Raw genomic sequence first — 13391 nt, forward strand, 5'->3', positions numbered from 1 at the left:
GAGCATTCAAAGTGCATTTGCTTAAGCATTGCAAGCTCAGACCTTTTCACAATGTGGAAGCCCTGTCTTTCCCTGTTACAACCCTATCAAGCAAGGAGTTATGAAGAAGATCAAGTAATAAAGAGTACTGGGATTAAATATTCATCAGTGAGGATAGGTATGCAGATTAGCAGGTATAACTAGATTATTCATGAAATAGTTAAAATCAAAACCTTCAATGACCTTTATAGGCACTGACAGTCTTTAACTGTCAGCTGTTAATATAAACCTACGAGAAGGGTATTCACGACATTTGCTTTGAAATATCATAGATTAGCTTGTCTCAATCAAAAAGAAAGTACATTCCAAATAGAGTGTTCTTCAAGTTATTCAACTCCAATCACCTCAGCATGTAGTTTGTTCTTAGTCCTTTAAGGGTTTTGTGATGAAATTGTGGTAAACAAGCTCCCCACTGCTTTGCAGTTCATCAGAGCACAGTTGGAGAGTACCTTCAAAGTTTATTTTCTGTTTAAAATAGCTTGTGCTAGAAAGCATTACCACATGCATGTGCACTATGAGTATGATTAGCTGGTAAAAGTCAACTACTGGTGCTTCAACTCAAGGGCTTTCTCAGTTCTTGAAGGGATTGCTAAATTCAGGCATGAAATATAATTAAAAACCCTGGCAGCTGCTTTTTTTTTTCAGGTCTGGATGAGTAGTCAGGTGAATTTCTATTGAGTCATAGTTCCACCAGTTCTCAGAGTCCTTTCTTGAATCCTAAGTATCTCCTTCACATTGTCAAGTAGAAAGCCATTTAGAATTGAATAATACTTCAATTTATTGATCAGCATCTGTTTTATTGTTTGTGCTATGAAAAGTTCTGTACATACAGGTTTCCTATATGCAAAGGATTATTTTGTTTAGATGCACTGGCAATAATGTTTCATATCTCTAAGGGAAATTTTGACTGGCTTCTGTGATCTCAGTGGTGTAGAAGAGAAGCTGGGTCAGTCTTGACATGAAAGGGACACTTACAGTCACTCATGTTACCCTCATAATTGAAGGAAATTTGTTGCTAAATCTTTTCATGCTCTTTGAAAAAATACAACTTAAAGGTACTTGAAAATGAATTTCTTTTCATTACCAAAATAATTAATGGGGTACCATTACTGGGTTTAACTACTAGCTAGCATGGGTCTGAGAACAGTCATACTCTTAATCATTTGACTCGAATATTTAGCATTTGAAAAGAGAATTTTAATGCATTTCTGATTTTCTTAATCCTTTCCACCTGTAATAAATTAATATCTATACTGCGTGTTCCTTACCTAAGGCAGAGAAGATGGCAGCAGCCCAAAACATTTCTCCCATTAAAGCTGGAATAAACAGTAGCCCTCCCATCCTTTTTCCATAAAGCTGCTGAAAAGGGTCTAGCATTGTCACATAGCCTTTGGATCGCATGGGTTTTGCAAAGAAAAGGCCACCTACAAAGAAAAGTTGCATAAGACACCAGCTGCAGTGGAGAAATGCATTGCCATTAAGGGGTTAAAAACATTGATTGCTAGTTAAGGACACAAAAATATCACTATTACTGTTTGTTTGTGTTTTGGATTTTTTTTTAAAGAAATGAGTACAGTTAAAATATCCTCTAAGAACTCTTACCTTACACCTGTCTACAGAGTTACATAAACACATCCACACCATTAATATCTATGGTCTGATAGTGAAAAATAAGTTTGTCTTATTTTGTCTGGTTCAGTTTACTTAATCTGCCATTATGGATGCTGTCAGAGTTTTGACTAATTTTGGATCAGCCTAAGGGAATGGATTTTCTACCTAATCCTGTTCATTCTTAGAGAAGAACCCAACATGAATTATCACATAGCCCTACTAAAAAAATAAAAACTGTCTGGGATTCCTGGATCAGAAATATGAGCTCACACACGGTTTAGTGCACACACAGAAAATATGATTCTTTCAGGACAATTCAGATTTATTATGCAGGCTTAAATCAACCTTACTACACCTGCAGAGTAGGTCAGATGCCTTCTGGGCTCTGCAGGTGCCTGGCTCCCTAAACGTTTGTCAATACACTTATTTCACTCATGTGTGTTCAGGAATTTTGATGTACCACAATTCTGTTCTGCCTGGCTGGTATATGGGCTTGATATGTACATAAATGTGCAAAGACTTCACCTTTCTAATGTACAGTCATCAAATTATTTCTGACTGGGGAAAAAAAAGGACAGTAGAAATTTAGACAGTATCTAAGGAAAGCTGAAACAGCCCTTGCATGGAAACCTGTGTAGTCGAGATCTGCACACACTAAGTAGACTTCTACCACAGTGAAACTGCTGAAATGCAATGTATAAGGTACAATTAAAAAAACCCTGGAAAACCAGTTAGTTCCCAATAAAATCGACTGTACAGTATTTGGTGACCCTTAACTAAGTTTTTCATTGCAAGATATGTAATGTATTCATCATATTGTAGGGAAGATTTTCCATATTTCTATGTATTGCCTTATATCACTAATACTTCTTAACTGCATTAAGTTCCCTGAACAGAAGGTACTGGTTTACCAATCACACTGTATTTATACTGTTTATGTTAATGCTGTCTTTAGGCAGGTTGTTTGGATGCGGAAACCCTCCAACAATTTTTTACTGTTTATTGTTTTTGGATTGGTCATGGGTCCTGTTTCTATTCTACTTGTTATGTCATCATTATAGTAGGAAAGAGTCACTGGTATTATAATCTATTAGGACGTTCAAGCATCTGTCAAAGAAAATAGGAGATATTCTAACCTTTAAAACTAAATTGCTTGAAAAATTAGGAAAAGCAGCATTGAACTAACAGGGAGGTTATATCAATCTTAAATCTTTCCAGTCTGAAGCAGTAATATTTCTTCTAGCATTGTATTTATAATTGTGATTTATTTTTTTAAAGAAGGATAAACACCTCCTCTCCTCAAACCTGCACTTACAGATCACACCTACAGAAATGCTTTCCTCTCTGTGCTCTGCAGAGAGATATATGTTCGCATGATCAGACTTCTTTTCTCTGCAGTGGCCATTTTAATTTCCAGGAAAAAATGTCTGGATATCTAAAACCAGCTGAAAATGAGGGGAGAGGCTAACTCAACCCCTTCTGGGCTATAATTAATTTGTGTCAATTCTACAGAGGCTAAGAGTCAGGAAGAATGTGACTACGATCCTAACAACTGCTTAACGACATCGATGGATCATAACCCCCATGACCTCATAATGACATCAACTGATCTCCAGGCAGACATCTACCATTACTGTTTTCATTGCAGGAAATAGAGCTGCTCTAAGGGATGGGAACAACCACTGGAACTGGAGCTGGCCTGCACATGCCAAAGAAGAACATCTATGATGGGGAATGATTCAGCCTGGCAAGAAAGGACAACCAGGACAGGCCATAGAAAAGCATTTCCAAGGGAAAAAAAGAGTCAGGAGGGAAACCAAGTTGTATAGGAAGAAATAAAAGGGGCAAGAAGACCTGGATAAACAACCGAAGGAAACAAAGGGACAGACTAGGTGGGAGGACCATGAGAAAAGACTCAAAATAGACCGAGAGGTCAAGTATTATTAGAAAGGCTAATACACCAATCATATTAATGAAACATGAAAAACACAGGATCTTTTTTGTAGCAACATTCATTTTAAACTGTTGCATTAGCTATTGCCTTAGGGACATGATCTCTTCACAAACTGACAGGATGTAGTTGATAACTTTGTGACATATTTATCATGGTTCACAAGGCAATACTTTCATTGCAAGCTGTTCCATGTGGTTGAGACACAGTGAGAAAGTTTTTATTGCTATTATTTCTGAGACTACATTTCAGGAATTAGAGGCCACAGCACTAAAAATTATAATACTGTCTGTATTTTAAAAACTGACCCTGCATATAGCAAGATTGTGCGTTTGCATTTTGACATATGATTTGGAGTTCTGCATTGCATTTAAGAGGAGGCTTGGTCAAATTTTGAGGAAATAGTCTGGTTCTACTGCAGACTTCCTACACAAAATTAGACAAGTTAGACTCTTGGTGAAGATTTGTAAGGTATAAGCACTTCCCTAACCTGAAAGGGTATTTGCTGCTCTTGAATTCCAAGATTTATAGATGCCCTGATACTATCATGTTCCAGATCATACAGGCACTGAAAGAAAACCTCAATATGTAAAACTTAGTATATATAACTACAACAAAAAAATCCCACAACCTAAAGAGTCTAAGTTATTGTGACGTCCAAAGATCAGTATGGTTGTAATGATCAAATAGATCTTGCCAAGGTATTCAGGAAACATAAGATATCAAACTATTTATAGTGATTTTCTGATTTTCTTTTTAATAGGCAAAACTATGAGCAGAATGGATCTAGTTTATCTTAGTGTTCTTTTATCAGGCCCTAGTTGTTTCATTTCAAATGATGGACTTGTCATCAGAACTGTTTAAAATGAGACTATTAGCTTTAGTTCTTTGCTTACCTAAAACCAGACTAAGGGAATATCCAATAGGTGCCTGAGCCCAAGCTAGACCATAGCCTGGGACATACACAGCTTCTGCTGTCCCATTGATGTAACCTCCTCCAACCCATGTGGCTGAAAAAGAAGAAGTGGAAAAGCCTTTAATGCACACAAAGAAATGAATTTGTCATCATGTATGATATTGCTATTTTTTATTACATGTACTATACAAGTGCCAGACATGGCATCCTTCTATAAAAGGTTGTTCTAATTCTAAAAATGTACAACCTAGACATACAAAAAAAGAAGTCAGTTGAACTGAGACAATCATCAAGGTGTTTAAGCCTCTGTATAGTCAGTGAAGATGTGAAGGCTGAGTCCCCCACTACTTGTTTACAACAAACGATGCACATCAGTTCATTAACCATTACTATTTGCTTTGTGTTAGTCAAAGTGAAGGAGAGATGTAAGGGGGGATCTGAAGAAAAACAATAAACATATGGTGATAAAGTCATCCCAGCTGAGAAAACTCAAAGCATTCCAATCAGACAAGAGTTTAATGAATGCATTGTTTACTAGGGCCCTCATGAAAAAAATTGGCCTTAAAACCTCGCTAAATTTTAAATTGTCTACATGAAGCACATTTGGTAAACTGACTTCCATAAATGATACATTTCCATATAGGGCTGTGGTGGTTTTATGTAGATACTTAAGTTCTAAACTGACATTTATTTTTGTGCTTCCTGAAGACATATTTCAGAAGAGAATTGTACTACCAATAATATTTCTGATTTTATCACTCTAAAAAGCAGTATCTTTATTATACCATCCTCAGATCTTTAATGAATTGATTCTCTGTCTTGAAAGGAAGTTTCTACATTTGAGAATTTGGGATCTACAGTATATATGAAAGAAAATCCCCAACACAGAAATGTATCATGATTACATCTGCAAAAATAATTCATAAGAAATTACATAATAAAGTTTATCTCTTCCTGTTTGCAGATTCCATGCAAAAAGTTCTTGATTTTCTCGAATGTGTAATGAGTAAGCTTTATGAATCTGTGTCTGTAGTTTGGATGAGGGCAGGCAGATTATTCAAGTACTAGATTTTTGTAATGCTATTTTGATTTGCCTCAGAAGCCTTTGCCTTCTCATATAAGAGTAGCTCAGACCTTCTGTGTAAAAATTCACAGTACTAAGAAATTTATTTTTCTTAAGAATTCTTCAGGATTTTCCCAGCATCCACCATCATACAAGCAAACTTGATTTTGTATTTAAGACAAACAATTGGAGATAAACACAAATGAAAAAAAATAGTTTTTAATTGCTTAATTAATTACAAATTAAATTTTAATTAAAATTAGTAATGAATTTTTGTGAAAATCTAAATGCCCACTCTTTTCTGCTCAGTTGTGATATCTCTCAAATACTACCAGAGGGTACTTTTTTTAACATGATGCTAAATTACACCATGGCTTTAGAAACAAAGATCTCCAGCAACCAGAGCAGTACAATCGCCCCCATTTCAGCATTTTTAAGTACAGGAATGTACCATTCTGTTGTGGGAAATAGTATAATGGGCTTGTATGAAGGATATGCATGCAGAGAGAGTCTGTAACAAAAGAAGTGATCAAAGCAGCCCTGTTATTGGTAGACTTGTGGTATCGAGATCTATTGTGCACTACAGAGACAAGACTAAAGGTAAGCGATGCCCATGTGGGACCACATAGAGAAGATGTATGAACATTGATCCTTGATGGGAAGAGCAAGGATACAGAATCTATGTAAAAAATTGTCAGGCATTTGGGATTTTTGCCTCTTGACAGTGTGAATTAAGGTAGCCAGAAATGTGATACTTTGTGTACCAGAGTCCTAGAATCATAGAATGGTTTGTGTTGGAAGGGACATTAAAGATCATCTAGTTCCAACCCCCCTGCCATGGGCAGGGACACCTTCCACTCAGCCAGGTTGCTCAAAGTCACATCCAGCCTGGCCTTGAACGCTTTCAGAGATGGGGCATCCACAGCTTCTCTGGGGAACCTGTTCCAGTGTCCCACCACCCTCACAGTAATGAATTTCTTCCTTATATCTAATCTCAATCTACTATCCTTCAGTTTAAAACTGTCCTATAACTACACAGCCTGATAAATAGTCCCTCCCCATCTTTCCTGTAGGCTTCCTTCAAGTACTGGCAGGCTGTTATAAGGTTTCCCCAGAGCTTTCTCTTCTCCAGTCTGAACAACCCCAACTCTCTCAGGCTCTCTCCATAGGAAAGGTGTTCCATCCCTCTGACCATCTTTGTGCCCCTCCTCTGGACTCACTCCGACAGGCTTGTGTCCTTCTTATGTAGGGAACCCTAGAGCTGAATGCAGTACTCCAGGTGGCATCTCATGAGAGCCAAACACAAGGGGAAAATCGCCTCCCTCAACCTGCTGGTTATGCTTTTTTTGATGCAGCCCAGGATGCACTTGGCTTTCATTCGCACATTGGCGCATTACAAACTGGCTGCAAGCACACATTGCCAGCTCATATTCAGTTTTTCCTCCACCAGTACCCTCAAGTCCTTTTCCACAGGGGTGCTCTCAATCCACTCATCGGTCAGCCTGTATCCATGTTTGGGATTGCCCTGACCCAGGTGCAGGACCTTGTACTTGGCCTTGTTGAACTATATGAGGTTCACATGGGTCCACCTTTCTACCCTGTCAAGGTTCCTCTGGATGGCATCCCTTCGCTCTAGAGTATCAGCCTCACCACTAATCTTGGTGTCATTGGCAAACTTGCTGAGGGTGCACTCAATCCCACTGTCTGTGTCCCCAAAAAAGATGTTAAATAATACTGTCCCCAGTATGGAACCCTAAGGGACATCACTTGTCACTGTTCTCCACCTGGACATTGAGCCGTTGACTGCTGAGTCCACGACCAGCTGGGATATGTGTTGCCTATTGTGTCTCAAGCAGCACAGACTTAATGGAATAGGTTGTAAGCACCTGTATACAGCAACAAAAATAAATATTTAGAAAGGGAATTGTATTTGTCTCCTTCTCTGGAAAAAACATAAGCATGAATTTTGCATGAATGATATGCATTTCCAGATGGGCAATAATATCCCATACAGATGTCCAGCATTGCTGCAAGGAGGCTTCAAGGTTTGGCATCTATTTGCCTGGGGTTGCTACTGAGGTGGCAGGCGTTCTCCGAGGGGTACCTGGACGCTATGCCTAGCTCCCTTATTTTCTTCTGGAGGCCATCATGTCATTTCCCTTCTGTTTGATGTTGCAGGGGCCATTGCCCCCGTGGCTGGGGACAGGAACAATGTCTTGTGGACAGCTATTGCTGGGTAAGGTGGCATGGAGGATTTACCGTTTATTTTCAATTTTATTTCTTGATTTCTGGATTAGGGTTTGAAAGGTAGCTGCTGATCAATTTTTCTATACACATGGCTGTTCCGGAACACTGGCCAAAGACCCCAGAGCTCTAAGAAGGTGCTATACGGGTGTTTCTGAGGGGGCGAATGGGTAGTCAGTGCATACATTGACATCAGTAAATGCATTATAAGAGAAATAACGGGATATGATAAGATGGGATTTCAACCTTAGATATTAATTTTCTGATCCTCAGTTTGCTAAGCCACAATTTAAAGTTAGCTTAATACCTTTTTTGGTTAAAATCTTCCTATTTTTTTTCTAAATCAGACAAAAGGAACTTAAAATTTAATAATCTATGGAAACACTCATGGTAATCTATTTTAATCTTCTCTTTGCCTGCCATCTGAAGGGCCGAAAAATGAAGCAAATAGCAACATCCATCTAAAACATGCACCCTAAAAAATGGTCAGACAAACACTGAGGATATGGAGTGCAATTCTGCCTCTAGTTCATACAAATAACATAGAAATCAGTCTCAGAGTTCTTTAAATATATATATTTATATGAAAATCAGACTTTTTCACACTTCTTTGTCAGATTGTCTGACCTCTCAAATTATTGAATCAACCCATCAAGCTCTGTAAAATGCAAATCCTGACCTAAGGATTTCAAAAAAAGAGAATTTTGTAGTATTTATTTTTTTTTTTTCCTGTGAAAGGATACATAGTTCCATCCAACTAAAATAAAAAAACTGAATCATTAGAATATTACCTTTTTGGTCATGTTTGCAAGCATCTGATTATGTCATCTCAAATATTTCCTTTGAGGTTTATACTCAATCACCAAAATCAGAATAGACTCAAGTTTGTCGCAAATGCCCCTTCTTAGGAATTTCACCCACAAATTAAGGAATGCTAGCACTTAATTATAGTTAAAATGTTACATTATGTAAATATAATAGAGATTAAAGGGATGTCTACTCTGGTACTATGTTAGCTCATTTTAATATGAGCTACTGTGAACCAACCCAAATTCAAGCTTCTCATTCTTTGTTTTTGAAAAATTATGAATACACGCAGTCTTCAACAGGCTTTGTGTTCAGGTGTTTCAGTAACTAGTTGATACAGCTGCTTCTTCAGGGTCATAGCATATATCCAAAGATGTCCATAGCCATTATTCATAAGTAGTGCATTTGTTTTAAGGTTTTTCAATACTGTTTGGAAAATCAACTATAATTACTCAGGAATCTTGAGGCCGGCCTTATTAAGTCACGATGCTTGTGCTCTGAATTTTATTTTAAATTTATCAATTGAGTTCTGTCATCCTCCCCACCAAGTAGCCCTAGAAACTTCTACTATTTTCTAGCTAATATCTGTAGAACACGGTAGGGTTTTCTTCAGGCAAGAAAGACAGAATTAGGCCTTATCTCATAACCCAAAGGACTTCATGTCCATATGAACAATATCCTCTCTGGAGATGTTTAAAAATTTCTTGTTTTCCTTTTACAGGGTAGGCTTTGCTTTTTAATTCATATTTAGATAACAAAAACTGTAAAATATAAAGATGAAGTTGGAATAGCTATATATCTCTGGAGGCATGGTTATGAGGTGCAAAATCTGCATCTATCATTTTTAAAGAAACAAATATGCACTTGAATAATGTGACCACTTAGTAAAAAATGCAAAATTTGATCAGCATACTTTCATAATTGTTTTGTTATGGCTTTACAAACTGATTGTCCCAAACACCATCACCAAAACAAAATTCATTTTAATCCTTGATTCATTAGTCTTGTGCCCTCATTTAACTTTGTATGCCAGGTGGTGTTCCCTGAAACTGAAAGTGTAATTTCCTTGACATCTCAAGCTTTAATTACCATAGTTAAAGAAGGTATAGGTAGGAAACTGCAAACCCTGAGAGTATAAAATCCATGAATGTTTTAGCTGCCCAAAGGCTTTAGGATCAGTCTTGATATTCAACCACAGAGATGATATACTACGCCATCTCTAGAGCCTGCATGAAACGGGATGAGCATGTGTGGGTGTGAATTGTGGTGGCTATAGAAATTGCCTTCAATATAGGAAGCCCCAGTTCAAGTCTCATCTCTGCTTTGGCTGTTATGGAAAATATTCCTGTAAAATAGGATTAAGGAGGCCAGAATTTGTGTCTTCTTCCACAGGCAAAGCTGTTACTCATAACCACTTGTGCAGAGAATGTCTTGTTTTGTCTCCACTCCCCTCCTCTAATGATTACAGTTTTGTGGCAAGCAATATCTCTGCAAAATATTCTGGTTTCAGTGCCCTTGAAAACATTTCATTCAGCAGAAAGCAGTCAAACCAGCTTGTGCTATGAGCAGAACCTTGTCATGACTGATGCTTCAGTAGCCAACGGATATGTGATACAGTAAATTACAGCAAAGTGCGAAAAGCAGAACATCTGCCTGTATTCAAACTTTATTGACTTTTACAAATATTTTTTACTCAATATGCAAATATTCATTTTTCTGAATGAGCAGGATGACCCTGCATAAGAAGGGAATATCTCTTGATTAAAGAACACAAAAATTTTGGCCTGAGATAATTGCGAAACCCGAACAGGGAAAAAAAGCAAAACATAAATATGACTTGATAAATTCAATTTGGCAATTGAAAGAGCTTCGCCTGAACAGGATTTAGAACAAATCAAATAAATAAACAGAAAGAAGCAAGCTTAAAAATTAAACAGCTTAAATAATAATGGTGGGCCAATTCACTCTTATTATAATGCATTTTTGTTCCGATACCATATGTTAGCTGTAGGACCTGAGATTTTGGACCATATCGTGAATATCTTGTTTATCCAGGTAAGACACCTGGTTCTACTGGCTCTGGGAGTCAGATAGCACTGCTTACAAAATCAGCTCTTCCTTCACCCAGGCTTTTCTCACCGATACTACTATTGACAGTAATGTACTGCTTTGTCAAATTGCTGCAGAAGCTAAAAGAATCCACAAAGTAAGTTTGCAGAAATCAGTGGAATGACAAGCTTGGATTTATGCCAATTTTCTTTTAGAAACTTATTCTTAATTGATGCTGCCCCCCCCTCCCCCCCACATCTTTTTGCACATAAACTTTTTCTCAGATGAAACAAAAATGACTTGCTAATTTGGATGGCTTTAACAACAATAACAATTATTTTTAAACTGGATTTCTTATTAATCTGTATACATTCCATACTTCTGTCCCAAAAATATCTGATCTACAGATGAATATGAAAGCAATGAGTAAGAATTATAATATATTCTTCCTGTATGATTTTAAAATATTTCATGTTTTTATATAGATGCTACATTTGGCTATTCACTAAACAATGTTAGCAGCAATTGGAAAAATAGTATATATATATTTTCCATTTTGCATTATTCAACATGCACATTGCACTTCCTCATTCAGATGGAAAACTGACAAGTTATATGCTGGTAGGGAAAAAAAAAAAAAAAAAAAAGGTGCTTTTACATACCAGTCATTGTAAATCCACCAACTAGCAAGCCGATGTCTCTTCCACCGACTATAATAGCTTCGCTGCGATCTCCTTCGCTGCCGGTGTTCTTGGTTTTCCAAGCAGCCCATATCCCAACTGCCAGGATAGCCAGGTAGAATACAATTATGGCCACCAGCCCCTCCGCATGGAAAGCCATGTTGAAGTCCCGACTGTTTCTTTGATTGTTATTTCATTAAGACCTCTGGAGAGAATGCAATAACAGATCTGCTTTTAACAAACCTGGAAAGATGCTTTTTAGAATTGGTCTACAAAGAAAACTGAGATGGTTCTTAAAAAAGACTATTCTGCTAAATGTATGAAATGAGTATTTCAGATGTAATTGAAATTAAGTTTACATGCCAATTAAAATGCCTGTGGAGCAACAACCAACATTTGTAACTGGCGCTTACAAAAGGAAATCAATGCTCTGGCTGAAAGCTACACCATTTGTAGAAATCAGTTGCTGAGCACTGAATTCTTTTCGTGTCAGCAAGTCCTCAGTGTATGGGAACTCCTCAGTCACGAAATAGTTTGGTACCTGGAAGAGGACAGGTCTCGGCCATGTGGGCTGTTACAAGTCTCTGCTCAGTTAGGACGCGAACCACGGAAGTGTTTTAAGTTACATTAAGAACTATGGATAAGTACCAGCTACACCAGCAAAACGTGTCTTTTGAGTCTGTGTCTCAACGCCGACTCTTCCCCCCCTTCTATCACCTCCTGTGTTTAAAAATCCGCGCTTTCTTTTTTTGCGACATTTAATTGCCCCGCATTAGAAGTGCCAATCCATCCTGGCTCGCAATTCGAGAAGGAAACGGCGAGCTTAAAAGCTGTCGAGCGGCAGGAATTTTGAGGTACACGAGCTACAGCGGGGCAAAACTCCCTGGCAGCGCACGCAGCGGCTGCCCCGTACCCAGCCGCTCCCGGAGCCCCCTCCCCGCCCTCGCCCCGCCGCTCCGCCGCCGCCGCCGCCCCGCAAGCCCCGGCCGCGCTCCCGACGGCTCGGCGGGAGCCCTGCGCGGAGCCCTGCGCGGGGCCCGCCCTACCTCCCGCGGCGCTCCGCACCCGCGCTCCGCCACCGCCGCGCCGCCCTGCGCGGCCGCGCACCCCCGCGCCGCGCCGCCGGAGGGGCCCCCGCCCGCCCCCGCCCCGCGCCGTCGGGGAGCGGCGCCCCCCGCCCGCCGCCCACCTGCGCTCCGCCGCCGCGCTGCCCCGCAGCCCGCGGGGCACGGCCGCCCATGCCGCGGGGCGGTGTCGGGGCTGAGCCGCCGGGGGGCTTTGCCCCCGCCCGGGTCCTCCCGCTGGCGGGGGGGGAAGGCGCAAAGGCAGGATCGGCTCTGCCCGTTGCGGTGCCGGCGGCGCAGCGAGCGCTGAGGCTGCGGCGGGGGGCTCGTGGATTAAAAAGATAAAATCCCTTTATAAAGGGGGAGGGTTGAGTGGGGTGAGAGGGCCGTGTCCGTCAGAGCTGGGGGGAGGAAGGGGGAAAGACGTCAGAGTGCTAGGGGACGTTGGGGGGAAGTAAGGATGACTCAAGGGAGAGTGATTGTCGTGCCATGGCAGGGAAACAGGGTTAGAAAGTGAAATGGGGTGAGGAAACAAAAGGGAATGAGGGGGAGAAAGGAAGGAACGCGATCGTGCCGGACCCACGGACAAGAGGGAGAAAAGAAAGAGCTGATCAAAAGAGGTGCTGGAAAGCGAGCCGGAGCAAGGGGAGGCGGCGGGGGTAGGGAGAGGGAAGGTGAGCTCTGTGCTCCCGGTCCCTCCCTGGCACCCTTCCTAACTGGAAGCCACTGGCTTAACTCTTGGGCCAGCATCGGGCCAAGGCACAGCGGTGTGGGGCTGGTCGGGGCCACCTTTCCCCACAGCCCCCTTCCCAACCTGGCTGAACGTGCAGCTGCGCTTCCCAGCTGCTGAGCAGCTAGTTCTTGGGGAGTCTCCGTTATTTTGCCATGCCTTTTACAAACCTCACCTCCAGAGCTACAGTAATACCAGCTTTCCTGCGACAGCACTCTTGCTTTCTGTCTCCAGATT

At 40.5% G+C, this 13391-nt stretch overlaps 1 protein-coding gene across 1 annotated transcript in view; it reads right to left on the reverse strand.

Annotated features, from left to right (window-relative positions):
* SLC5A7 (solute carrier family 5 member 7) overlaps positions 1-12810 on the reverse strand; it is a 28171-nt gene extending 15361 nt beyond the window's left edge. Inside the window, exons 1-4 of the mRNA XM_056329743.1 lie at positions 12550-12810; positions 11343-11565; positions 4498-4611; positions 1308-1463 (exon numbers count right to left, since the gene is read on the reverse strand). Coding sequence (XP_056185718.1) covers positions 1308-1463; positions 4498-4611; positions 11343-11520 — 448 coding nt within the window. The 5' untranslated portion in view covers positions 11521-11565; positions 12550-12810. The remainder of the gene's footprint in view (positions 1-1307; positions 1464-4497; positions 4612-11342; positions 11566-12549) is intronic.
* Positions 12811-13391: the final 581 nt, after the last annotated feature.

The sequence above is a fragment of the Falco biarmicus genome, chromosome 2, assembly GCF_023638135.1.
Source record: "Falco biarmicus isolate bFalBia1 chromosome 2, bFalBia1.pri, whole genome shotgun sequence".
NCBI lineage: Eukaryota > Metazoa > Chordata > Aves > Falconiformes > Falconidae > Falco > Falco biarmicus.